At 53.5% G+C, this 26,841-nt stretch overlaps 9 protein-coding genes across 9 annotated transcripts; 6 read left to right on the top strand and 3 right to left on the bottom strand.

Moving 5' to 3' along the window:
- Positions 1-29: 29 nt before the first annotated feature.
- Positions 30-3,725, top strand: LRP88_06179 (mitochondrial protein Pet127-domain-containing protein; the record flags this gene model as incomplete). The annotated part of the gene is made up of 1 exon (XM_083242719.1): positions 30-3,725. One exon carries the CDS (start codon positions 30-32, stop codon positions 3,723-3,725), a length of 3,696 nt encoding a protein of 1,231 aa, XP_083101655.1.
- Positions 3,726-5,331: 1,606 nt separating this feature from the next.
- Positions 5,332-6,438, top strand: LRP88_06178 (Metallo-dependent phosphatase-like protein; the record flags this gene model as incomplete). Its single annotated transcript, XM_083242718.1, has 1 exon — positions 5,332-6,438. The coding sequence occupies one exon, from the start codon at positions 5,332-5,334 to the stop codon at positions 6,436-6,438; it is 1,107 nt and encodes a 368-aa protein (XP_083101654.1).
- Positions 6,439-7,241: 803 nt separating this feature from the next.
- LRP88_06177 (flavin-containing monooxygenase) lies at positions 7,242-9,080 on the top strand (the record flags this gene model as incomplete). Its single annotated transcript, XM_083242717.1, has 4 exons — positions 7,242-7,457; positions 7,508-7,538; positions 7,591-8,015; positions 8,067-9,080. The coding sequence occupies 4 exons, from the start codon at positions 7,242-7,244 to the stop codon at positions 9,078-9,080; spliced, it is 1,686 nt and encodes a 561-aa protein (XP_083101653.1).
- Positions 9,081-9,682: 602 nt separating this feature from the next.
- LRP88_06176 (ATP synthase alpha/beta family, nucleotide-binding domain-containing protein) lies at positions 9,683-12,514 on the top strand (the record flags this gene model as incomplete). Its single annotated transcript, XM_083242716.1, has 7 exons — positions 9,683-10,222; positions 10,340-10,391; positions 10,468-10,489; positions 10,597-10,645; positions 10,707-10,791; positions 10,844-12,408; positions 12,458-12,514. 7 exons carry the CDS (start codon positions 9,683-9,685, stop codon positions 12,512-12,514), a joined length of 2,370 nt encoding a protein of 789 aa, XP_083101652.1.
- Positions 12,515-13,003: 489 nt separating this feature from the next.
- Positions 13,004-13,798, top strand: LRP88_06175 (IMPACT family protein; the record flags this gene model as incomplete). Its single annotated transcript, XM_083242715.1, has 1 exon — positions 13,004-13,798. One exon carries the CDS (start codon positions 13,004-13,006, stop codon positions 13,796-13,798), a length of 795 nt encoding a protein of 264 aa, XP_083101651.1.
- Positions 13,799-14,140: 342 nt separating this feature from the next.
- Positions 14,141-15,477, bottom strand: LRP88_06174 (ACT domain-containing protein; the record flags this gene model as incomplete). The annotated part of the gene is made up of 2 exons (XM_083242714.1): positions 14,141-15,283; positions 15,454-15,477. The coding sequence occupies 2 exons, from the start codon at positions 15,475-15,477 to the stop codon at positions 14,141-14,143; spliced, it is 1,167 nt and encodes a 388-aa protein (XP_083101650.1).
- Positions 15,478-19,016: 3,539 nt separating this feature from the next.
- LRP88_06173 (methyltransferase domain-containing protein) lies at positions 19,017-20,810 on the bottom strand (the record flags this gene model as incomplete). Its single annotated transcript, XM_083242713.1, has 1 exon — positions 19,017-20,810. The coding sequence occupies one exon, from the start codon at positions 20,808-20,810 to the stop codon at positions 19,017-19,019; it is 1,794 nt and encodes a 597-aa protein (XP_083101649.1).
- A 619-nt stretch (positions 20,811-21,429) lies between these two features.
- LRP88_06172 (t-SNARE) lies at positions 21,430-22,217 on the top strand (the record flags this gene model as incomplete). Its single annotated transcript, XM_083242712.1, has 2 exons — positions 21,430-21,476; positions 21,545-22,217. The coding sequence occupies 2 exons, from the start codon at positions 21,430-21,432 to the stop codon at positions 22,215-22,217; spliced, it is 720 nt and encodes a 239-aa protein (XP_083101648.1).
- A 430-nt stretch (positions 22,218-22,647) lies between these two features.
- On the bottom strand, positions 22,648-24,313 carry LRP88_06171 (GLE1-like protein-domain-containing protein; the record flags this gene model as incomplete). Its single annotated transcript, XM_083242711.1, has 3 exons — positions 22,648-23,335; positions 23,388-23,421; positions 23,473-24,313. The coding sequence occupies 3 exons, from the start codon at positions 24,311-24,313 to the stop codon at positions 22,648-22,650; spliced, it is 1,563 nt and encodes a 520-aa protein (XP_083101647.1).
- Between the last annotated feature and the right edge of the window lie 2,528 nt (positions 24,314-26,841).

The raw sequence follows: 26,841 nt of genomic DNA, 5'->3' as shown, positions 1-26,841 counted from the left end.
CTGTTCAACCTCGACAACGCGACGCCCCAATGCTTCGCGCCCGACGCGGAGCTGGCCTTTCGGCCAATCTTTCGTATATATGCCGTCCTTATCTACGATGTTCGACCCAATGCTTCCCTCGACGCTCGTTTGCCACCGAGACCAACTCGGACAGCGCTCCAACGCCTCAGCCCTCCCCTATCGGCAAATCTGAAGATATTCTGAATGGCCTCGATGCCTCATCAGAGAATCTTCAAACCCGAATCCGTGAAATGAAGAAGGATGCCGAAAACATGAAGGCGAGGAAGGCTACAAGACTGGCCAAGAAGAAGAGAGCCTCTAAGAAGGCCTCTAAGAAAGAGGCTGATGCTGGCGGATCAAACGAGGCGGTCGAGGTCGAGGCCGAGAAAAAGCCTGGAAACTTTGAGGAGGCATTAGACGTGGTGCGGAAGGTCTATGGTGTTGGTAGTTCTGGTGGTTCTGGTGGTTCTGACGAGCCAAGCAACCCGCCGAGTGATCCGCCAAAGAGTAAGAGAAAGTCCAGGAGGTCGAAATCAAAGGGAGCCAAGATCCCCGACGAAGCTCCCATCCCAGGCGAAGTTGCAGCCAAGGATAGCAACGCAGATTGGACATCCAAGATTGCTCAACAAGCAGGCTTGTGGACATCGCTCCGAGAAAAGCTTCAACATCAGCGCAACCCACTGTCCAATGAGATGGAGGGTGCCCAAGGTCAGATGTATCAATATGCCCAACATGATTTGTCGCTTGGCCCGGACGCGACACCCTTCATGTCGAGCGAACCTCCCCCTGTTCCATCAGAGACAAGGACACCCCCCTCCGCTCCAACAAAAGTCAGGAAAACTCTCCAGGACGAACTTGGTCATCTAGCTACTGATATACCGGCTGCCACAACCGCCAAAAAAGGCAAAAAGTCCAAGAAACGCAAGGATATGGTGGACGTGAAAGTAATCAGCCCTCGAAAACTGAAGTTGGTGCCAGTCGAAGAAAAGTTGGCAGGAGACGTCCCGAAACTCGAGTACAACCTGGACAGGGTTCTTTTCAACCCTGGAGTCTACCAGCTTCAAGACAAGCGATCAAAGGTCTTCAACTTTGACCCCTACCTCGCCACAATCATGCCCGTGGAGCAGTTCGACTTCAACGCTCTGAAGGAGTATGTCACATCCTCCAAGGATACCAGACTCAGAGATCTGAGTGCCAAGTATGGCAAGAAGTACTGCGGTTCCACCTCCAGCTTGACGTCTATGCTCGCCCATTTCCATTTCCTTCTGTCAGCATGGAGAGCGCCTAGTTTTGAGCACCTATCGCGCTCTTTCAATGTCGAGTTCGAGTCATTCACCGCCCTGACTCGAGGACCTGCTGCTGCGTTCGCTCGCTATAAGGATGGTGTCTATGCCATTGATGCCGACAAGGAATATGACACGGCAAACATTCTGAGCATGCTTGGAAAGTCGATGGAAAAGCTCCTCACCATTCCAAAGAAGGAGTTTGAAAAGTACAGAAGGACAAAGTCGCATGAGCTGTCTGAGGAGGAAAAGAACGCCGATGAAGCATTCCACTACTCAACGCTTGGCGATTTCATGCTACGTTCGCAACTTGATGCATACGACCCACGACTACCTGGCACTGGAATGTTTGATCTGAAGACACGAGCAGTCGTGTCTATTCGAATGGATGTCGAAGGCTACGAGAAAGGGCTGGGGTATGAGATCCGCAACCGTTTCGGCGAATGGGAGTCATTCGAGCGCGAGTACTATGACATGATCAGGGCAGCCTTCCTCAAGTATTCATTGCAAGTGCGCATGGGACGAATGGACGGCATCTTTGTCGCCTTCCACAACACACAGCGTATCTTTGGTTTCCAGTACATCAGCCTTGAGGAAATGGACCGAGCCCTCCATGGAACTTCGGACCGCAGTGTTGGCGACCAAGAATTCAAAGCCAGTCTGAAGCTCCTGAACGAAGTTCTAGATAGAGCCTCAAAGCGGTTCCCCAAGCGCTCACTTCGACTGCACATCGAAACTCGACCAACCAACCCCCCGCTGACCTACTTCTTTGCTGAGCCTGTCGACGAGGAGACGATCAATCGGACCCAAGAGACCGGTCGGACAAAGGTCGAAGCTTTTGAGCGGGAGATTCTTGGCCTCTCGCGCAAGGAGAAGGAGGAAGAATCGAGACAACTCAAGGAGGAGCTCTCCGCCCGGGTTCAAGAAGACCAGCTCGATAAGGAGGCTTTGCAAGAGTCTGCTTCAGCCGAAGACCCTCAGCGACAGAAGGCTTGGGACGAAATGATGGCCAAGGTTGATGAAACCGTGGAAAATGATTTCCTGGGACTGCAGACAGTGAGAGATGCCATTGAGGAGGCTCTCGAGCAAAGTGGCCTTCTTGCCGGAAACTCCGAGCTTGAAAAGAACGCCTATCTCAACTCCCTCGTTGAGGCCCTGGCTGAGGAGCTCTCGGATGTCAAGGACTTGTGCAAGGAATCCGACGATACGCCCCAAAACATGAATGAAGGCGCTCAGCCTGCGGATCTGGAGAAAGCTAACGCAAGGAGCCCAGAACAGTCGCAGTCGGCTTCAGAGCAGAGTCAGGAGGTGGAGGAAAAGCCACAAACAGAGGAGCTGTCTCAAGAGAGTGTCTCTCGCGATGTGGATTCCGAACAGCCCAGCTCTCAGGCCGCTGTCGAGGAAACCCCTGAGGCTCTGGCCCAAGGCAGCGAGGCTGTGACAGAGGAAGGGTCCAAGGTCGTGGATGCCACATTGACTGAGGAAGGCCCTAAGACTATTGATACCGAGGAGACTTCTGAGGCCGCAGGTATCACATCGGCCGAAGAGGGATCCGCCGTGACTGATTCTGCATCTGTCGAAGGTTCCAATGCTGTTGACACCATCTCGGGCACAGAGCACTCTATGGCTGTTGATACTGCATCCCTCGAAGAGGATTCCAAGGCTGCTGATGCCATATCAACTGAGGAGGGGTCCACTGTTGAGTCTGCATCCATCGAGGGTGCCAACGCTGTTGATGTCACATCATCCGAGATGATCAACGAGGCCGTTGGTGAACAGGCTGAGCCAGCAGACAACAGCAAGCTGTCAGATGCATCGCTCAAAGACCTCATTTTGAGGGTAGCTCAGAGTGTCGATCACAAGGCCAGCAGCATGGGAACGTTTGAGCGAGTGCTTTCGGAATTGGTCCAGGCCCAAAAGCAGGCGAGCGCCGAAGCTGATGAAGTTGATGAAGCTGCTAAAGCTGTTGAGGGTGAATCTGAGCCCACTCCTTTGGAAGAAGCGATAGCTACTGGAGCGACCACAGAGTCGCTAGACGCCGCCTCAGTCGAGCAGGAAGCTCCAAAGAAGGAGCGGGAGCTGCTCGGCATGTACATTACGGTTCGCAACAAGATGGATGACCAAGTTGTCGAGCGCGTCGAACTCAGGGAGGACTGGAATGAGAAGCGCCGATGGATGGTGGAGTACTCGATTACAGAGCTACCTCAGGAAAGGGCCGAGAGGATCCTCGCACAGATCCGATCTCGACGAAAGAAGACACTCCAGTCGGATCCCGAAGAGCGAAGCAGGTTATGGTATAGGGCTTGGTCAGGAGGCCTGGCGAAATCAACCGCAGCCGGGCAGTTGTATAGGGAGACCATGAAAAGGGAAGAAAGGAAGGACAAAGGCGTCAAGGTGGCGTGGACCGAGAGGACGATCCCACACAGGATATTCAAGTCGTAAAAGAGGCAGCAGGCGGTGTATTGTAAGATGATGAACTGGACGGCGGACGAAAATTATGCATGGGAGGGCCTTGTAAAAAACAAAAGAGGGAGCCGGTTTCTTGCTCCGTGTATTACTACATTCCAGTACTGGTAGGAGACTGGTCGCAAACACTCCTCTTGGAAATCATGTAACATAGCCGGTCATAGAGTAGGTTATTAATGAATGAATGCGTTCTGAGACATGCAAGTCAACTCAGATGTTGTAGCCAGTAGTAGTGTAAGGTGAAGCAGTTTGAATACAGAATCAACTCTTGCCTCTCCAATGATGCCTCCAACATCATCGGCACCATCCATCATGACCAACACCTGGTAACCTATGGTGACGTTATCCCCAGTACCATGCCCAAAACGTTGGCTCCGATTGGGTCATGTGGGCTTCATGGCGGCCCGCCCTAAGCCTCTCTGGGGAACCCTTACAAGACGACATAGTCACGCCTCAGACTGGGGGAAGCGACCCTGGTGATCATGATTACGGGGACATCTTCTCGTTGGGGTCATGCTCTTTTTCTGTTCCTCGACTCTCTTCACTTTAGGGTTATGTGACTGTTGATTCAGTTCTTATCGAGTGAAGATGCGGTTATCCACAGCGATCTTGACATGCCTCGGCTTGTTTGGGGGACGAGTTCTCGGTAATGACGGATCGGCCAATTCACCTCGAGGCGTCACCGATGCTCAAAAGACGCTGAACGGTGATGACTGGGCAGATCGGATATGGGAGCAGAGTAGAGGTGTTTCGTCGTGTTCAGGATGCCAGGTAGGTCGACCCAGATACCCCAGGAGAGACATGAGACTAACTAATGCAGGGGCTTCTGTTAACCTTCAAAGGGCTTGCTGCTCTGGGTGATCGAGCCTTTGTTGATACCGTCAAGGATATATGCAAGTTATCAAAGGTAGTGTCTTTGCTGCTGTCAATTGATCCGCCACTCATTGGTTCTAGGTGGAGGATGCCGATGTTTGTGATGGGACCATCGAGCTTGAAGGACCCATCATCGCCGAGGCCTTGAGAAATCTGGTCATCGGGTCAAAGACATCAGATCTATTCTGCGTAACCTTCTTGGGGCTCTGCAAATATCCAGCAGTCGAGCCATGGGCAGTCCCTTTCCCGCCCAAGACACTACCTCGAACACGTCCTGCTCCGAGTGGACAGGACCCCATTAAGGTCGTGCACTACTCTGATATTCACGTCGATCAAATGTATACCGAGGGGTCGAATTCAGAGTGTAGAAAGCCTATATGCTGCAGGTTAGTGCCATTGTGTCCAAGACTCAAAGGGGAGTTTCTAATTAAACAGACCTTACACTGAGGGAGATGAGCCTGGTAACACGGACTCGCCAGCTGGCCCTTATGGCGAACACACCTGTGATTCTCCCACTAGGCTCGAGCTTAGCATGTATAAAGCTATCAAGGAGTTGGTTCCTGATGCAGCCTTTAGCATCTTCACGGGGGATGTTGTCGACCATGCCATCTGGAATACGAGCATTCCTTATAACGAAGGCCAGAGTATGTGTTGCGTGTCTGTCATTGGCATAAGCTAACGCGTTATAGTTGTCGAATCCTATGTAAACATGGATAATCACCTGGGCATTGTCTACGGCACTGCTGGAAACCACGAAGCACATCCCACAAACGCCTTTCAGCCCAACTCAATTGGCAACTCATCGCAATGGATCTACGATCTGCTCTCAGGTATCTGGTCACACTGGATCGGCCCCAAAGCTGCCGTCAAAGCAGAGGAACTTGGGGCATACTCGACTCGATACCCTCATGGAAACCTACGTGTCATTTCTCTCAACACCAACCTGTTCTACCGTGGAAACTTCTGGTTGTTCCAAAAAGATATGCTCCGTGACCCAAGTGGTCAGATAGAGTGGCTTGTAAGAGAGCTTGATGCAGCAGAGAAGGTAGGCGAGCATGTTTACATCATCGGACACATGCCACTCGGAGACAGGAACGCATTCCATGACCAATCACACTACCTCAACGAGGTCGTGAACCGATACTCAGGGACCATCGCGGCTATGTTCTACGGGCACACGCACAGAGACCATTTTCAGATTACATACGCCGATTCTTCGAATAGGAGCTTTTCCAATGCTTTTGTGACCTCGTACATAGGCCCTTCGCTTACGCCTATGTCGGGAATGCCCTCGTTCCGCGTTTACGATGTTGATCCAGTCACGTTTGCTGTCCTCGATGCGATAACTTACAGCGCCGATATGACATCCGACACTTACCAGACTCAGGGGCCTGTGTGGAAGAAATACTATTCAGCCAAGGAAACATACGGGCCTCTCACAAACCCTCCCCTGACGCATCCTCACGCAGAGCTCACCGCAGCGTTCTGGCATAACGTAACCGAAAGGTTCGAGACAGATCAAGCGGCATTCGATGAATTTATGCTACGCATGAGTCGCGGATGGAAACAGCCAGAATGCAATGAAGACTGCCGAGAGACACAGATCTGTCAGCTGCGGGCAGCTCGGAGTGAGGATAACTGCGATGTTCCTACACTTGGTGTTTACTACCAGAGGAGAATGGAAGACAGCTCAGAGCGGGATGAGTGTGGCATCTCCGTTATGCAGGCTACCCTATCGGCTTTGGTGTCGAAGAAGGGCGTGTTGGAGATGTTGCAGGGTTTGCTACTTGGGAAGAATCTGGAGTTGTTTGGGTGATGGATGTTATCATTGAAGATAACAATACACGATATACACGATACACGTACAGTACTTCAGGTATACTCATAGTAAATAATCAAAGAAATGTTGTTCCCAAGACTCTCAAGTTCCATCGGAGACTTTGTGAGCCATCTTGATATATTATGAGGCGATGTTGACGGTTCAACATTCGGCCGAGTGAGTCTTGAAGGGCGCAGAGGCTCTTGGCAAAACTCAATTCGATAACCTTATCCGGGACTTTATAAATACCGGCTCTGTCCAAGTGGCGAGATCGTTAATAAGATGCATCAAGTTGTCAAGCCGGCCGGCTCGTCCGTTGCCTCTGGCGCTGGTACGGGACCAAAGAACCTCCGGAACGTAGACGAGCCGCCAGGGTTTATCTGACCAACTAATCCACCAACCATTCAGTTTCCAAACCACCTGCTCAGGTTTGGCATTTGTCAGGTAGGCCGGAGACTTTGTTCGGACACATACGAATCTCACCCAGATCGACGACCCCCATCGCCCAAAATATTACACCCCCGGAATATGCCAAACCATACCCTGCAAAATCCAATACCCTCCCGCTAGGTTGAAACAAAGCTCTGAAAGAGGTCTAGATGCTGACACGCCGTGAGCGTATCGGCAACCCATCCGAGGCTGCCAATGGTGTTGAGGTTCGTGGCGATGCAGGCCGGAGCATTATCATGGGAGCTGGTCTTGAGAGGAAGAGGATGGGAAATTGGATATATAATGATGTGACTGAACTGCTCTGGAAGGACCCATAGTCCCATTATCATCAAGATAATACTACTACGAAAATGGCCTCTTCGCAAAGTCAACAAGTCGGCTCCGACGTGTGCGTGATAGGCACAGGAGTCCTCGGACTCCTCGCCCTCAAGAACCTCCTCGAGCAGGGTCTCAACGCAACCGCCTTTGAGAGGAACGAGTACATTGGCGGCAACTGGCATGCTTCGCAGAACACGGACCAGACTACTGCTCTGATGGGGACGACTGCGAATACTTCCAGGCATTGTGTAAGTTGCAAGCGGATATTGCCTGTCTAGAACATGCTAACAATTGGAAGTGCTCTTTTACCGACTTTCCTATGCCTTATGGTAAGTATATTGTAGCTTGACGTTGTATATAGTAACTTACACCCGTGTCTAGACTATGCCGTCCATCCTCCGCAAAAAGATATCGAAAAGTACATCGAATCATACGCCAAGCACTTCAACTTATTCCCTCACATTGAGTTCTCAACGTCTGTCGACCATGTTGAACGTGATCAAGAACGCGGAGCATGGAAAGTATTCACCAAAAACACAAAATCCGGTGCCGAAGAATGCAGGACCTTTAGCCGCGTGGTTGTCGCAACGGGCATGCTCAACGCCAAGAACATCCCCAATGTTAAAGGCATCGACAAGTTCGAGGGAGACGTCCTCCACTCTCGGCAGTTTAAGGACGCTTCCAGGTACAAGGATAAGAACGTACTTGTTGTTGGTATTGGAGCTACGGGAGCCGACACCACATCGTTTCTGGTGAAGGTGGGAGCCAGCAAGGTCTATCTAAGTCACAGAGGCCAATTCTACCTTGTGAGTAGCTTCCAGTGACAGTTGTTGATCAATCACTAACCACTACTATAGCTTCCTCGACGAGTCAAGGGCAAGGCCTTCGACCATTCCATGAGTCGCCGCGTCGGCATCTGCGTGAGAGCGCTCGCAGGTCTCTGGCCACGAGGCTTTGCTGCACTCATGTCCAAGGGTCTCATCAGCACGAGGAACAAGTCGTTCCCGTTCCTAACCGAGCATTCATCATTTGCTTCATCTCGACCTATTGACGGAATCTTGCACCGAGTTCCAATCTTTTCGGATGACCTTGCAGATAACCTCCGAGATGGTCGTGTCAAGTCAGTCTTAGGTATTCAGGAGGTGACAGGACCCAAGTCTGTTACCCTGACCGACGGGACCGTTTTGGATGACCTCGATGCCATCGTCTTCTGTTCGGGTTACCATTACGACTTTTCTGTGGTCAGGGGACCTGGTGATCCTACCGACTCAGCCATCGCTCCTGATCATAACAAGAAGATTCAGGCAGCTCGACATTACAGCGACGATAACAAGTTTGCTCGACTATATCATGGGTTCCTCTCAGAGCAGTATCCAGAGTCACTGGCTTTCCTCGGTCATGCCATCATCATGAAGCCCCCTTTCGTTCTCTACGATCTAATCTCAATGGCACTCGCTGGCGTCTGGTCTGGCAGTTACCCGATAGAACCAGCACAAGAGAGACGCCGCGACATCGACACCCACTACGACTTTATGGTCAAGACCCTCGAGGAAGCACCAGTACCTCACCTCGGCATGCGTCTCGCGTCGGCGCCCACGTACGAGTGGCTGAACCAAGCAGCGGGCACAGGTGTGACGGAGAACCTGGGTTGCTTCTCGTGGAAGGCGTGGAAGCTCTGGTGGAATGACCGCAAGTTCTATAACCTGCTGATGGACGGTATCGACATACCGGCGGTTTACAGGCTGTTTGATACTGGACGAGGGAGGAAGCCGTGGCCTGGGGCGAGGGCGGCTATCGAGAAGCTCAATCAGCAGGCGAAGGAGTTGGGAGAAGAATGGGAGCGGGAGAATCAAGATAAGAAGACGAAGTGAGCGAGCAGAGTTGGTGTAGAGGGCATGAGTGGTTCTTTTTGCGCTGTTTAGTATTTTAATGCTCAAGATCGATCAATGTCGTAAACTAGACTGAGTAACTCGTTAGATAGACAGATATACAACAAGTATCGAAATGTTGTTGCCAAGATATTGTCTGAGGAGTGAGACCTGATGTGTGATTGGCGTCGAGATAGCCGTACTCTGTGATGGCTGGCCAGCCCCTTGATATATCTAATTCACAGCCTCTGTTAGTTGATCATGATGAGAAAGACGAGCTACTCATGTGAAACAAATACTCCAACAAGAGGCAGCCTGGCGAGGCATCAAACAAGGATTAGGCACCCACTTGCATTGATTGCTGCACCATGATCAGCGCCCGCAGCGCAGGGCAGCGTAAGCGTTAGAGGTTCCGTAGCTAAGGTTGTCCTGTTATGGAAGCCACCCGCCCTGCTGCACTTCACCCATCCCTCCTTCCATCAACACATGTACCAATAATTTAAGCAACTCACTCTCATCGTCGCAATCACACAGCGCAACAAGAAGAGAATAAAAAGAAACTTGCCGAAAGAGGCGCTCGTTGCATGCTCGGAATTCGTCCCACACTGCGAGCAAGGCCCTCGCTTCTGGACCTGATCCGCGCCCGAGGCGAGGACGACTCCGGCGACGAAGACACCAACGGCAACAACAGAGAGACGGCCGACAGCGACAGCTCCAGGGGCCGCGCGGGGAGCTTCAGCAGCAGTTCCAGCGATGCAGCCCCTGCGGCAGCCGCTAACGCCCTCGCCGCCTCTCGCACACAAGCTCCAGGTGCAGGCGAAGGCGGAGGCCCCACCCGCACCGCATCGTCATCATCCAGGCTCCACCGTGGACCTGGAACTGGAGCTGGGAAGGTGCAAGCTCGTGCTGCTGCTGTCGCTGCCGCTCAGGCTCTAGTCGACGTAGCTTGCCAGGTGCCTCTGCCAAACTCTCCACCACCATCTCCATCATCTCCAACTCCATCTCGACCGCCTCCCTCGACCTCATCCTCCTCCGACCCGACCCTACCCTGTATCCGGCCTGCGTCGCCGTCCTCTCCGAGACCCATTCCTCAGATCCGTCTTGATCCCGACAGCGCCCCCGTTTCGCCGCCCAAGATGCCTCCCGTATGTTGATTCCCGACCTCAAGAACCTGGTTCCCCTGATGCTTGCTGCCAGACCCGTGACGACACGGCGTCCATTGCCCCGCTGGATTCGAGAGGCTGACATGACCAATGCTGCAGAAAGCAAAGGCTGCTAGCAGCAACGTCAACGAAGATGATGCGCCTCAACAGGGTATGTAGATGCTAGGACCGCTCATGTTTGGGCACTTTTGAAGGTACCTTGGCCTGGTCGCTAACAATCTTCTTAGGCAAGATTTACTCCATCTCCGGGTCAGTTCCTCCAGCTTTTCTCGGCTTCGCGAGCCATCTGCGCCCTCGAAATGCATCCTGCACAAGGCTCATGGGACGTCATCATGTTTTACTGACTCTCTCAACAGTCCCGTCGTGGTGGCTGAGGACATGATTGGTGTTGCCATGTACGAGTTGGTTAGTCGCAATCATCCACCATCGTCATCATCGGCCCAAATCTAACCAACAACTCGTCCAGGTCAAAGTAGGTCACGATAGCCTTGCTGGTGAGGTTATTCGAATCAATGGCGACCAAGCCACTATTCAGGTTTACGAGGAGACATGTACGACAACCCATGATGGAACTCGAGATCGCGATACTAATTGAGATCCTAGCCGGCGTCACTGTCGGTGACCCCGTTTTCCGAACCAGAAAGCCCTTGTCCGTCGAGCTCGGCCCCGGTCTGCTCAACGGTATTTACGACGGTATTCAGCGTCCCCTCGAGGCCATCTCGAACATCGCCAAGTCCATCTACATCCCCCGCGGTGTCTCGGTTCCCGCGCTCGACCGTGAGAAGAAGTGGGAGTTTACCCCGACCCTAAAGGTCGGTGACCACATCTCGGGTGGTGATGTCTGGGGTACCGTCTTCGAGAACTCTTTCCTCGCCAGCCACAAGATTCTGTTCCCCCCTCGCGCCCGAGGAACCATCACCAAGATCGCCTCCAAGGGCGAGTACACAGTCGTCGAGAAGCTCCTCGAGGTCGAGTTCGACGGCAAGAAGACCGAGTACCCCATGATGCAGTCCTGGCCCGTCCGAGTGCCTCGCCCTTCAAACGACAAGATGTCTGCCGATCAGCCCTTCATCGTCGGCCAGCGAGTTCTCGACGCCCTCTTCCCCAGTGTCCAGGGTGGAACTGTCGCTATCCCTGGTGCTTTCGGTTGTGGAAAGACTGTCATTAGTCAGTCTGTGTCCAAGTTCTCCAACAGTGATGTTATCGTTTACGTCGGATGTGGTGAGCGAGGCAACGAGATGGCCGAAGTCTTGAAGGATTTCCCCGAGCTCACCATTGAGGTTGAGGGTCGCAAGGAGCCCATCATGAAGCGAACTACGCTCATTGCCAACACCTCCAACATGCCTGTCGCTGCCCGAGAAGCCTCCATCTACACTGGAATTACTGTCGCCGAGTACTTCCGTGACCAGGGTCTCAACGTTGCCATGATGGCTGACTCTTCCTCCCGATGGGCTGAGGCTCTTCGAGAACTGTCTGGTCGTCTGGGAGAAATGCCTGCTGATCAGGGTTTCCCCGCCTACCTGGGTGCCAAGCTCGCCTCGTTCTACGAGCGAGCCGGTCGTGTCAAGACTCTGGGTTCTCCTGAGCGCCAGGGCAGTGTCAGCATTGTCGGTGCCGTCAGTCCCCCTGGTGGTGATTTCTCGGATCCCGTCACTACGGCTACTCTGGGTATTGTGCAGGTCTTCTGGGGTCTCGACAAGAAGCTTGCCCAGCGAAAGCATTTCCCTTCGATCAACACATCCGCCTCGTACAGCAAGTACACCAACACACTGGACAAGTTCTACGAGAAGAACTACCCCGATTTTCCCCGTCTCCGAGACCGCATCAAGCAGCTCCTCTCCGACTCTGAGGAGCTCGACCAGGTCGTGCAGCTGGTCGGAAAGAGTGCGCTGTCTGATCCCGACAAGATCACTCTGGATATTGCCGCTCTGCTCAAGGAGGACTTCCTGCAGCAGAACGGTTACTCAGACTATGACCAGTTCTGCCCCATCTGGAAGACTGAGTGGATGATGAAGCTCATGGTGGGCTTCCACGATGAGGCCCAGAAGGCGATTGCCCAGGGCCAGAGCTGGAGCAAGGTGCGAGAGGCTACCTCTGACCTGCAGGCCAACCTGCGACAACTCAAGTTCGAGGTTCCCACCGAGGGTCAGGACGTGATCTCCAAGAGGGTAAGCAACACGGCGATGATTTTTGAGTATATGCTAACAAGGTTGATAGTACGAGGAGATCCAACAGAAGATGACGGACAAGTTCGCTGCTGTCATGGATGAGTAAATCAAGACTCTGGAGGTGATCTCGAGAGACGTTGCATTGCGAGCAGTTGCGGTCTTAGGCATAGAAGAAGGATAAGGAGGGGGATAAGTCAGGAGAAAGCCGGTATTCGATTACTGTTTGCGACGCCCCATAGTTTAGTGTGTTGAATCGATATCAAATTGTTTGAATCTTGCTTGGTTATACATGCTGACTGGTCTATTGTCTGTACATGTCACTCCTGCATTGAAGCTGTCGGGAGCATCATCCGGGGTGGGTCGTGGAGTTGGGGAAGCATGATGTGGGGCTGCATATGGTAAGTAATTCTCGCGCTGAACCTTGAGAAGATGATATTCCTGACTTTCATCAACAGCTCAGCTTTTCTAGGTTGATATACACCTTTAAGACCGTTTCTCCCCTCCAATAAATCCATTTCTGCTCTTCTCAATCCCACCACTCAAAAGAATCACTCAATCCCTCAATACGTACACACAACCCCTCACTCGCCGAACAATGTCCGAAGAACTCCAGGACGAGGTTGAAGCCATCAACTCCATCTACGGCGATGGCAGCCTCGTCCCAGCCGAGGGTGACCCCTCCGTCTTCATCCTCAACCTCCCCGGCGACGCCTCCTCCCTCCGTGTCCGCTTCCCACAAGAGTACCCCTCCAAACCACCCTCCGTCCTCGGCACGCATCACAGCTCCGGCGGCGTGAGGGGGGCCGGCGCGAGGGACCTTAAACTCTTTCGTGAGGCGTTGGAGACTGTGTTCCAAGAGGGTCTTGTGTGTTTATTTGATGCTGTTGAGGAGTTTACAAGACGCTCTGAAGAGGAGGCTGAGGAAGAAGCACCGACTGCACCCTCACCACCACCAGAAGAGCATGAGATAGAAGAACCATCCTTCCCACCCCCGGAATGGATCCTCTCAGAGCCCATCACAGACTCCAAGTCTACCTTTATAGCACACGTCGCGCGCGTCACATCGCCAGACCAGGCGCGGCACTACGTGCAGGTGCTTCTGGCATCCGACAAGCGCATCCGCGCCGCGACGCACAACATGACGGCGTGGCGCATCAAGGGGCCAGGGGCAGCGAGCTTCCAGGACTGCGACGACGACGGGGAGGCCGCTGCTGGGGGCAGACTGTTACATCTCATGCAGGTCATGGATGTCTGGGATGCCATGGTCGTGGTGACGAGGTGGTATGGCGGCGTGTTGCTGGGACCTAAGAGGTTTGCCCTCATCAACGCCGTTGCGAGGGATGGCTTCGTGAAAGCCGGCTTGGTCGAGGAGAAGAAGAAGGGAAAGTAACAAGGTGCTCTCTCAGTCAAGGCATCACAAACCTGGAGTCACAGCAACGCCAGCTGTTACGTTACACAATCATCATGGTATCTCGATTTGGAACAGAACAGCTCCTCCCGCAGAACGCCAGACAGATACACAAAAAGGCCGCCCACCATCCACTCCACGTCTTGGATTACATAGGGGATACAATTCCCCAGCATCATATCATGCTCTGCCGCCCAGCTACCTTACATGAAAAATCATTTACGCCATCTCCAAACGCCTCTCCTTGGGTCTGAAAGTCCTTGGTGTTACAAATCTGTCAACAATTCATCTCCCCTTTTGTTACAAGTTTAAAAGAACACCACCCTACGACTCCTTGGTAAGCAGTGGCTCCAGAATACCCATGGCCCGGACAGACTGCTCCTCCGAGAGAATGACGGCACCTGCTTGGGCTGTCGAGAGGTACGAGAGTTCCGAGCTCTCTGCTATCTGCGGATCCTGCACCAGGATACCGGCAACACCGCAGACGATACCAGTGGCTTCCAAAGACAAACTTTCCAGGTTGAGGAAAATTGGAATCAGGCAGCCTTCTGTATCCCCCACCAGAGAGTCGCCAAAGACATCAAGGAGGTTCTTGTCGAGGAGTAGCGAAGGTGGGTCGTCCTGGGCCAACGTAACCGACATGAATCGTGGTTGCGAGACGAGAGCCGAGATGATGCATGTGTACAGCTTCGTATCGACATTATCCGCCCAGCTTGGCCGTCGACCGTTCCCCGTGGCGTGTCGGCTGATCGAAGGTCGTTGGTGGTTGAAGGATGCAAGCTGCGATGCCTCACGGCCAGAACATTGCACCAGCACCAACCCCTCCTCGATGTTGGGAGTGACATGCCGTTTCTTGAGAAGGCCGAAAGTGCGTGTCTGCATCTCGGAAACGTTGGACGGAAGACCCTCGTGCGGCGGAGTCACTGTCGGTTGGGTGGCGCCCTTCTTATATCCCTGCGTGACATAGTTGGACTCGTTCTCGCACAACTCGAAGCCCTTGGCGAGGAGTGATTTGGCAACGTTGTCGCGCTCTTTGGTCGGTACTAGAATAAAGTCGGAGTAGTAGGTGGTGATGAAGAAGATGGGGATCCCAGCCAGTGCCAGTGGAGAGGTCAACTCCATTACACGGCCACCCGCATCGAGTCCAGCACTAATGACGGAGAGGATCATGTACGAGTCTTTGGAGACTGAGACGGATTTGGCAATATCGCGCGGAAGCGTCTTCAGGACAGGCTCAAACACATTCTGTGCCCATGACGAGTGGCAGACCACTGAGCACTCGAGGGGGGTGATGCTGATGTTGAGAAAGCCATGTTGACCATCAGATGTGAGGCCCTGTAGCTCGTACTCTGGTGAATCGCGCAAGTTTCCCAGACTCTGAGACTGTGGGAGGAGGACGCGGAGGATGGGCTGGAGCAGTGTCGAGTAGAGGTTGAGAGGGATGTGAATCAGCGTATAGGTGCCATCCTAGAGAGCGAGAGGTTAGAATAAGGCCCATGTACAAGCAACTCTTGAACTTGTCAATCTTGAAACGCCCGTCGTTGTGTAGTCGCATGCATGGTCATGCAGCAGGATCAAGAGTAAGACAGATCTCAAGTAAGAAAGGGTTGTGTGCAGACACTGCAGCACCGACTTACAAGGAAAGAAACTTGCGCGTTCATGATGAACCGCCAATGTCGAGTCCCGGTGCAGGCGAGGTTGAGTTCAATGAGGGGCTGATCGCAACTTGAATGCGAATCGATGTCTGCGGCAAACTCAAGCTAGGCTGGACGGACAGTAGGTAGGCGATAACAGTCGATGGGCTGACTCGATCATGGAAAGAACCTCGGTCCGTCTGCTTCAAGGTTTGGGCTAAGGTTGGACGAGAAACAAGAGCTGAAAGCGCCAACGGGAGTGCTGGAAAACCGGTAAAGTTTGATGTTAGTGAAAGGGGCACCCAAGCTCAAGTGGTGTGAAGAGTTTTTTCGAGAGGTTGACAAAAGGTTAATAAAAAGGAAAACGAGGGGGATTGAGAAGAATCGATGCAGGTTAGGCAACGGAGGCGATAAGGGTAAACCCACGTTAATAACTCTCTCTCTTCCTGATCTTTGAGTGAGCAGCTTGCATACTTTAGTTGCTCACACCATGGCTCCAAGCCGGACGGGAAGGGCACGTCCCTTCAAAGGTCGAGTATTGCAGGGTTTTGCAGGGACTAGGCGAGTCCACTCAAGACAGGCCAAGCCAAAGGAAGCCAAAGGCCGACCTGGGAACTACCGTAGTTGGCCGAGTTGGGCCATCATGGCGGCAGCGTTGACGGGCATGGGGGTGGATATTCCCACTAGACCTCAAGAAAGTGTAAGCCGACAATGTCTTGGTGCAATCAGGCGTCAGTGGCTCAAACAACCCCTGTCCACAACCGATGATGCTACTCTGGACAGGATGGTTCGAGGTCGTCTTCCACGGCTATGTGCCGACCTGCCATGCTGTGCTAGCATCGATTTTATCGTCTGCGGCAGATGGACACGCTCGCTTCAGTGAGTCCGCTCGGGGGTTTCCTGGCGCAGATCATCACCCAATGCCCCGATGCCCAAGGCATCTCCTTCCTATCCAACATCCCAGTGGGTAAGGCGGAACCTGAAAGGTGCAGGTGGCTTCTGTAATTGCGATGCAGGTGGTTTCACAGCATTATGTGTTATGGAGCCGAGGACAAAAGCAGCAAGACTTGATCAGAAGCGTCGTGGCTCTCCGAGTCACAGAAATGCCACAGCGCCCAAAAGGTCAAGACACGCAGCTCGTTTCGCTTAGGACTGCGGTCTTGGTTTCCTCACAGCGATCAAGACGACGTCGCCAGATCAAGATGCACACTTGTGGCATCCATCTGAAGCCAGAGCTGGTGGCCGATTCGAGTGCGTGACAGTGGTCTCGAGATCGACCGGGAGCAAAAGGTTGTGGCAGCCAAGCATCATGATAGGTGCAGGTACTGTATGTAGGATCCGTAGAGTTGCAGAAGTTGTTGGTGCGTGGGGGCAGGGGTGAGATGCCGTCGCTGGGCTGAGATCGGATAGGATCAGGACCCTTGCAACCTCTGTCGCGGAGTGTAGGACAAGACATGCTTGACTAGTCCAAGCTTGGCCTTCTGCTCGGGCTTGGGCGTGAGCTTGAAGGCGAACGAGCCATGATGAAGCAAGCGGGCGAACCGTGAGTCTGGATCCAGGCCAAGGCGATTTGTTGGTGTTGATCGGATGTGTGGAGGATGGAAGTGTAAGTGAGGTACCCGTAGGTAGGTAGGTATGGAGCAGGTGGTACCTGCCCTGGTGAGCAAAGCAGGTAGGTGGTAGCAGTCCCGTCTCTGGGCAGGCAGGAACAACTTCACGATGATGCCTTGTGCCTTCCTCGTCAGTCCGCTTATGCTCACATCCATCACATGCCCTTCACCTCGGAGCTGATATTACCTTCACCTTCACCTCAAGACGTCACGATTGAGACTCATCATTTTCTTCATCCCAGCTTCGTCGTACCGTCAGCCCCAGCTTCGGCTCCAAGGTAGATAGACCCTGGTGTTTTCTGCGGCCTGCCCGTCTCGGAAACCTCCCAGGAACCCCAGCTTTCATCATCACCCTTTCTTTTGGGTCATCAGCACCTCCAGCTATCATGTCTCGACTCGGCTTCGCCTCCGCCTTGCATCCGACTCTAGCAGCGTCAGGCGCCGAGCTTCCTCTTCTCCGTTTATGATGCATTCTGCCCCTACACTTGCGCTAGCGGCAGCAGCTGCCCCTGGCTCTGCCTTGTTATGAACACCAGCCAGCAGGACGAAATTGATGCATGCACCTCTCAACTACGCCTCTGATCGACTGTCGTATAACCTCAACACTCAATTATGGTTGCTCATCATTCCCCGAAGGAGCTCGGCCTTCGTCACATCGCATCTATCCCCCGGCCTTAACCCGCTGCACGCGTCTGGAAAGGGCCGCTCACCGCGATGGACAAAGGACACGACAGTGAAGCATCTCCGAGAGATCTCACTGATGAAATCTGCTTCGGGTAATGGACCCCACGACAGGTGCCATTGCAACGGGCGCAAGGGAGCAGCTCCTCCAATGATTCTGGCTCTCTGGAGCCCTCTTCCCCGCTTCTGGGCCCCTTGTCGTCGGGCTTGCCAATGGCTTGCCAATGGCTTGCCAATGGCACCACTGACTCGTGATTCACTGCGTGACCTGCCGCCTGTGAGGCTTCGCATTGCATCGCGGAACATGTCGCCTTGCGCATCCGGCTGCACCTCATAAGCACGTCGAGAAGTGATGCAGCTTCCACCAAAACCCTTGTCACGCTGTCAACCGCGTGCACAGATGAGGTGTTTGCGTGCCTCTGGAATGAGGGGCTATGGCGACCTTGGCTGGCTGATGGCGACACAAGACTGCCGGATTCAGTGGCAACACCTCTCTCCCCACAAGTCTCATACTCCTGTCAGGTCACTCAGCTATCGAATGAGAAACTATGTGGTCTGCGTACGACTGTCTCTGCGGCCGGTAATTGTCGGCGGATAGCACGAAGCGATTAGCTTTCTCTTGATACCTATCAGCAGATATCCTCTTTAATACCTATCAATGAGGGTCCTTTGTCCCGCCCGTTGTGGGACGGGAGCTAAGCGCAGGTGGGCTGTTTGATAAAGGATTCTTGACCAGCTTACATCGCAGTTATCGTAATAACATAGTCTAGTTGTCGAGATTTGACGATATCTCCACGAATGAAGGCTCCAAACTCGCCCGGATAACAATGGCTTCTCGGACCCCCAGCCTCTCGGTCTCGGCCGTTCTGACAGGGCCGCTGATCGACCAAAGCCTTCCCGTCCTGTCATGGATACTTCAACTATGACATGAAAGCCCCGACAGAGAAGAGGGGGGTTCATGCATGACATTGCAGTGGCCTATCTTGCCTAGCGCGCCCAGTAACCGCCCCAGCCGACCGGATTGTCAACTCTCACTCGACTAGCTGCCGGCCGTGATTGCCCTCCCACTCTCCCAATGCCAAGGCACAGAGAGCTTGTTTCACTTCTGCGCGTCTAGGTCGGTCGCCTGCATCCCGGAGGCCACCGCGAGCTCCGCACGGCTACCGTTGGAAAAGATGGATGTGGGCGGATCCGAACAACTCGGTAACATGCTCTCCGCAAGACACGTCTCTGCAGGACAGCTTGATCCATTCCTATTCTGAGATGGTCGAAACTTTATCGCTTGACCCCAACGACAACCAGGTTTCTTGGGCTCTGTTCGTAGTCAAACACTGTCTCGACCCACGCATGACGGACGAGATCGTCGTGTTCTCGGAGGAACGTCCACCGGTCCGACACGATGAGAGACTCGACAGCCATGGCGCTGAACGCCATCAGACTCCAGACAGCGCACAACTCCTTCTTTCGTGGCAGGTACGTGGCCTCATAGCGCTCGATCTCTTCGTCTGTGATGTCGCCCATCTTCTCCCGCATCACATCTGCATACTGTTTGAAGTCGCTGTTGGTCGTGAGTTTCTGCACAGCCCCGCGCACATAGTCCTTGAAAGAACCGTAGCAATTCTTCCGCAGGGATCCAATGATGACAGGATTGGTGCTGATGTCAAAAGGACTCTCGCTGTCGCTCTTGGTGGCGACAGTAGCATCTGCTTCAGGTCCTCCTTGGGCGTCTGAATGCCGGACCTTGGTCACCACGCCCCGGTCAAGGAATATCTTTTGCAACACTGCTCTGAAAAAGTGCCGAGAGAAGAATCCTGCACTCTCCTTTTCGGTCCAGTTCTGGGGTGCCTGGCAAGCCATCATGCGTGCTGTGATGTTCAGTCGCACGCCGTCACCTTCATATGTCGAGAACTTTTGGCTCATGGGGAACCCTTGCGGGTCATGCTTGTCGGATTCTCGGACGAGCCGGCCGTTGACAGCCTGGAGAGTCGGCCTCAAGAAAGCATGCTTGTAGGTCGGCGGTCCTAGCTTCTCGGTCATCAAGTTGTAGCAGCATCCAACAATAGCCACCGCCCGGATGCTAGGGTTGAGGATCAGGGAGCGAATTCCAAAGTGCGACAGGTTTCCGCAGGAGTGGATTGACATTGCCATCAACCGCAAGTCCTTCTTTTCGCCCTCTGTTTTGCTCCCGTTGTCGATTTGGGCAATGACGTCGGCAAGATCACCGCTGTCGAGACGACCCGAGATATACTGGACAAACCCTTTGCCTTCTTCCGCCATGTATTCCGCTTCGAGTTCTCTGGTGGGCCTGAACTCGAATGCTTCATCTCCTGCCACTTCGCGGATAGCCTTGGCCAAAGCCTCTGGATCATCTTGTGCGTCTGGGCCGCGTGCTTCGATGATCTGATTCCACAGCTTCTTGTTCCTCATGACCTTGGGCTTGACGGCCAAACCAGAAGTCATATCGAGGCCTCTTGCTGCTGTAACGTTATTCTCACGTCCTTCAACGGCAACCACATATCGGTTATATGGTTCGCTTGCCATCGCTCGGCCAAGGTAATTCTGACCACTGCCAAAGTCAACAAAGTGGGTGATTTCGTCACCAAATTCCTCAGAAATGCCCCCTGACAACCTATCGAGATAGTCGGCAAAGTTGGTGACTTCATGAACCTTCTTGCGGTTCATGCCCACGGCGACTGGGCGTGGCAGAGCAGGCAGTTTCTCTTTCGGGGGTGTGAATGAGCGACCAAGAGAGAGGTTTCGGACTGTTCGAATGTAGTCGATAAAGCTCTCCGGAGGGGCCTCTCCTTCGAATTTGAGATTATCTAGATCATCCCGCATGAGAAGATCTAGAAGGTCCATGAGACTGCATGATAGGATGAAGGGGTGCCACTCCTTGGGTATGGCGTAGTGGAAGAGGCCAGGCTCGATGGTGAAGAAGTCGAGGATGTGGACACCACCACAGAGAATTTGGAAAGTTTCAGAGGTCCCTGAGAACTTGAGGAGTTCATCGATGTACTCCTCAGGAGAAGCAAAGTCGCCATTGAATGGCAGGGGCTTTTCAGGTACCATGATGAGATATAGTCGAGTTGTTGACTACCCTGGAGTGGTGTCAATGATGGATTCTCGGTGGTTTGTTTGGCTGGGAGCTTACTGTATGTTGGGTGAATACTCGCTAAGACCTGGCCCTGGTCCTCTCCGGTGTTGTTCTCTCGTCCCTTGTTCAGAGCCCTTGTCTGTTGGATATGCAGGCTGTCTCTAAAAGATCAGTTGGAGGAGTTGTGCACTCTCAACAACTGAGCAAGTCGTTGAGCGGCAGATAGAACAAAGTTACTCAGTATTAGACTACGAGCAGTCCAAGTCCTGGCCAACTCAAATATTAGCCTCAAGATTTGGGCAAATTTCGATCTATCATGCACAATCCAAATTCACTTGGTGTGCGGGTCGAATTTGTAGGTGAGAGCTCGGTGTGACTGAGAGGGAGCCCAGAAAAAGGTACGTACCTCGCAGCTCTCACCGAGCGCTCCCCAGGCCCAGGGTCCCTGCAACGTCATCCCCTCCAACCTCCCATTGTCGCATTCGAACAGGCTCCGAGATTGAATCTTCTGGCTTCAATTAATCCACCTGCTAGAGTCGCCCAGACATTATCGCACATTGACGCTTATGCGTCTTCACGCCTCATACCGTTAGGATGATGTCCTCCACAAACGAAGAGGACCCCTTCCTCCAGGTCCAACAGTACGTTTCCATCCCTCCTTCGTTATCATCCCAATGTTTAGCTGTTCATCACGCTAACTGCCACGCAGAGATGTTCTCACTCAGATGGCCTCGGCTAGGCCGTTGTTCGCCTCATATCTCCGTATTCGCTCCCTCTCCACAAATGCCGACTCCCCTGAACTTGCTTCCGCTCGCTCCGACCTCGAAGCCGCTCTCTCATCCCTCGCCGACGACCTAGCCGACCTCGTCGCCTCGGTGCAGGCCGTCGAGTCCAACCCCGTGCAGTTCGGTCTCTCTGCACATGAGGTTACACGCCGAAAGCGCCTGGTGCAGGAGGTCGGCGGCGAGATCGACGACATGCGCGACGAGCTGGCCAAGAAGGTCGATGCCGTCCGTGGAGGCGACCTACCCGATCCTAACGCGTTCGCCATCGACGGCGACGGTGACGATACGTACGCTGAGTTTGAGCAGCAGCAGCAGATGGAGATAATGCGCGAGCAGGACCAGCATCTGGACGGCGTGTTTCAGACCGTGGGCAATCTTCGAAGGCAGGCCGACGATATGGGCAGGGAGCTGGAGGAACAGCGCGAGATGCTCGAAGTTGTGGATGAGGCGGCTGATCGCGTGGGCGGTCGACTGCAGACGGGCATGCAGAAACTGCAGCATGTGATACGAGCGAACGAGGACCGGTATAGTAGCTGCTGTATAGCCGTCCTCATCTTTGTGCTCATCCTGCTGTTGGTCCTCCTCTTGATCCTATAATACGCTCGAGTCTCGAGTTTAGAGAAGGGGCAAGAGGACTGTCCTGATGCAGCACACCTTGTCAGAAGCGTTCATGATACTTTTACGTTGGGAAATCGGAGTTTTAGGTGGGAATTGCTACGACTGCGTACACGCAATGACCGGAAATCTTGTTCTTTTTTCTTTGTCTTGGTTGTATACTAGAAGGATAGATAAAGAGGAGCAGACGTGGCCGTTTGTCTGCTCAAACGGCGTGACATAATCCAACAAGTCCGCCAAACACCTGCTATGCCTGCCAAGCCTATGCCTATGGTGATGTGATGCCTTTCCTCATCAACAAGAATGATATCTCTGTCCTGAACGCCTGTTACAGCACCGGTTTGAATGTGTTCTTTTTCCATTTGCTCCTTCTCGTCCCCCTTGATTCTCCTTGCCGGGTGTCCTTGTTCTTCTAAGCCAGCACCAGTCCCGACTCGCTCTTGAGCACATCAGCCAAAGCGGCCAGAGAACCGGCAGCCGTGGCATTTTGGGGCGCCTTCTTGGGGAATTCGACAAGCGCAAGGCGGAGAGCAGCTAAAGCTGCGTTGCCGTAAAAGTTGAGGAAACGTTGCTCGTGGCCCTGGATCATGGACCGCAGGACAACATATTGCGTGTTTGAGATCTCGTTCGGGGGTGAGTTGACGATATATGCGAGCGCCTTCCAGTAATTCGTAGGAGGGTAGGGGTTCTTCTTTGATGATTTACTGAAATCTCTCAGAGAAAGAGAGGCAAAGCCAGCACCCAGGCCAGTCATCCTGTCGTTGTGGCTCTGTTCTGTGATCCAGGCGGGCCCATCCTTCTTCCAGCCGATGGAGATACGGCCGCGCTCTGTCCGATCGCTGCCTCTGTGGCCGAAGAGGACTGGGCACACGATTCGGTACTTCGCCATTACGATGTCGATCAGGGATTGCCCTCGCCATTCAAACTCCTGGTTTGAAAAGATGTGGGCTGTAAAGACCCCGATCGGGTCTGCGGCCTTTGGGTTGGCGCCACCTTCGTTGATGAACTGGTTGATAATGGCCTTGGCACAGATATTCATGAGATAAATGAAGAGTGAAGGCAGTGTTTGGTCGTTGTGGGTAGCTCCCTGAACGGGCTCTCTTTTGTCGACCACAAACAGGCCGACATCGATTGGCGGGCTCGGCGTACCACCCTTTAAGGCCTCCTTCAACGTGTCTGTGATCTTCTGAACCTGGTTTTTGTTGTTAGAGTTTGCCCTGATATCGAAATGTCGTACTTACTGGTTTGGCGTTGGCACCCTTTCCGCCGGTTAGCTGGCCGATAGCCACCCGGATCTCTCGACGGAAGGTTCCAAGCTTGCCCTTGAGCGGAGAGCCAGGGACTTTAGACTGTGCCTGAAGTTCCCGGCGCAGCTTCTTGAGTTCTTGGTGAATCTGGCTATATCGATCCTCGGTGGGACTCGCTGCGGGTTGCACAGGAGGTGCGGCGGGTTTGACCAAAGGCTGAGCAGGAGCAGGCGCAGCAGGTTGTGACGTAGCTGATCCGTTTGTTTTCTGGAATAGTCCATGTGTAGTTGTTTGTCCGGAAGTTGCAGCAGCAAGTGGGCTGCTAATCGTCGGTTTGTTCTGGGGTGCGAAGGGGCTGCTAATGGCAGGGGGTGCAAGAGCAGGCTTCTTGATCTCTGAAGGAGGAGTTGTCGATGGTTCGACCCGCTTCGATTCCTTTACTGGTGTAGTACCGTTTGTTGTCTTTGAAGGATCTGGTTTGGGTGCCGGAGGGGGAGTGGGAGGTTCGGGCTCTGGTGGTAATCGAGGAATCGTCTTTGCCTTGAGTTCCCGAAGTCTCTTCTCTTCAGCGACAACTAGGGCTTCTGCTCGAAGCCTCTCTTGCTCCTTGCGCTCCTCCTCGACGATACGTCGGTGCTCTTGTTGCAGCTCATGAAGCTCGTAGACTCGGATCGCAGCCTGGCGCACCCGCTCGTGCTCTACCTGGGCCGCCGCCAGGGCATCCCGATGGCTAAGCTCGTTGTTTCGCGTATCAAGTAGGAAGCTCGCGGCGATGTTACGCTCGGGGCTCGAGAGCAATTGGCTCCGCCTCGTGGTCGGGGAGCGTGTCATGATGAGTTGAGGACGGTGAGGCTGGGGATTTCGCTGTCACGTATTCATTGGTAGATGGAACAGTCAGTTTCCAGGACAGGTAGGAGGTGTGAAAGCTCGTATGTCGATGAATGAAACGAGCCGTCTTTCAGGCCGGTCCGCGAGGGATCGGACAGCGGATCTGACGTCGAATTTTGAGATTGAATGTCGTTCTTTGGGTTGTAATATGCAGCCCTTGGAGAGGCTGGATGCAGATCAAAGCATAGTGGGTACGTACCAACTGATATGAGCTGAACTTCCAGCCTCCCGTCCAGCTTGGTCCCACCCAAACGTGAAGTAAAAGAACAGCCTGATCTCGGTCCGCTAAAATAAAGTCCCGAGCTGCATTGCTCAGCCACACCGAGTGAGCCACACAAACTCAAGTGTGGCCGTGTGATTCGGGATGGCGCCGTGAAACATGTCAACTCTGACGCCGCCCGTAAAGGTCGAGACAACGCAAGATGTTCCTCCACATGAGGGGCAATGGACGCGTGATCTTATTGGCAGCCTAACACCAATTGGCAGGTAACAGGTATCCTACGGCAGCACCTGAATCACGGAGGTTCTGTCAGAAATACAGCCTTGGAGCTGAATTTCGTGCTGGCCAAGGAAGTCTGAGGCAGCCTAGTCACTGCATCTGGAAATTGTTCGTCGCGTCCACCTGAGGACATGGAGACGAGACGACGCGATGGGGTAGTTCGACTGAAGGGTTACATCGATGGCTCAAATCTAGAACCTGCCTGGATGTGGTTCACTGGGTCGGGCCGTTGCTCGCCCTCTGAGTAGGTACCTGAGCTGTCTAAGGGAGGTATGCGGATGAGGACCACGAAGCCATGGCAGCCGTTTTTGGTTGTGTTGGGCCCAGACGGGGAACATGTCTGAACTTCGGGTAACGCCTCTGCGAGACACGGCTTGACGATGATCAAGATGCTCGGTAATGGGCAACATTGAGTCAAGTATACGAAGTACTTGGACAGGTAGTTGGAGGCCAGGTTAACCCTGAAAGACGGCTCGTTACTCTGGGCAAATGGAAGAACCATGACTTTGCTGTGAGCACCTGACCTCGGATTGAGATGTCTTTCACAACGATTGCCCGGGAGACGAGGCTTCAACTCGGACACGGGCTAGAGGGTGGTCCGTTGTTGGTGAGAGCTGTCCCATTTCGGCTCCCGAACGGAGATGGAGAATGACAGCTGTTCTAGCCGTGGACAAGCCTGAACGTGAGCCTCGCTCAGGAATGTCAATGAGATCACTGGCGAAGCTCTAGCCCACTCCATTTCGTCAGTGCAGTGAGCGTCTGTGAGCCTGCCCCTCGATGACGTTTGGCGGCACGGATTTCTTGGTTCCCTTGCCTGGATGTTTGCACTATCGAGCATCACCCTTGAGCCGCAGGGGACGCCCGGAGCTGGAGGTTTGATTGTTGTATCCATACTGTGTTGCGAAGCAGGGGTTCATCGCCCCCCTAGCGTAGGCGGATACGGTTAAGCATCATCAGGCAATCACAGGGGCCAAGGTCTAAGGAGCTGGAGCGTGACACGAGGGAGTGAAAACGAGGCCGGGCTGGGAGGAGGAGGATGGATACCGGATCAGATGGATATCAAGGGGGAGAACAAGTTTCGGCCATGTCTGAACCTGAATGTGACAGATGCTGCTGAGACAGATAGTGTTCTTGTTTGAGCTGGGAGGAGTCCGTCATGGCGTTGAAAGCTTGGGTCATATGAAGCTGGGGTTACTTTGTGTGATGAAATGGAGCAGCAGACGGCGCCATCTAGGTATAGCTCAGGGATATCCTAGTGCAGCCACTGTTGATGACAATGTTTTGGGTAGCTTTCTTGAGGCTGTGATATCGGCAGTGTTTGAATAGCAATGCAACGAATCGTCCCAACGCATTGTTAGGCAGTGTAAAGAAATGCTCGTCTCTGATGGACTTTGCTTTGTGTCGATGCGGTTCCCACCGCTGTGCGCTTCTGATGACGCCCTTTTCCACCTCTCTCGACGCCACACCAGAAGCTCACTCCCTGAATCATGGAGCATCCATCAATGGATCCATGAAGTTTGGGGTGGTGGCACCTCTGGCCCGTCACCCTTGTCTCTGAGCTAAATGGGCCAATGCCGCCCGGGAAGACCAGTCGACGGGAGGGCACGCTTACGTGGACTTGTACAGAGTCGAACAGGCGGTGATTGATGATTGATGTCTCTCTGTTGACTCTGTCTCCATTGCAACCGTGCTGGCCGACCTCTTGTTCGCACTACTGCGTAGGCCCTTGCGGGTATCGTCCATGGCTGCATCCAGCCCATGGGCCCCTAGAAGATAGCACCTCCGCTATTAGCGGAGCAAGCCGGCGTCAGTGCAGGCTTGGTCAAGTCGCAGCGTGCTAGGGGCCCTGTGTGTGCCTCTAAAGAAAGCCCACTAATAGCCACATTAGACCTGCGGCCGACCCCATATTTAGGTGTCCCTCCCCGGTCCAGCAGCCCGGACACCAAGTTGGTGATGGTCCTAGGATGGAGGC

This window comes from Fusarium phalaenopsidis (assembly GCF_050370095.1).
Source record: "Fusarium phalaenopsidis strain FUZ10S chromosome Unknown contig_32296, whole genome shotgun sequence".
Taxonomy (NCBI): Eukaryota; Fungi; Ascomycota; class Sordariomycetes; order Hypocreales; family Nectriaceae; genus Fusarium; species Fusarium phalaenopsidis.
The sequence above is the reverse complement of the archived record's forward strand: the minus strand, read 5'-3'. Positions and strand labels throughout refer to the sequence as shown.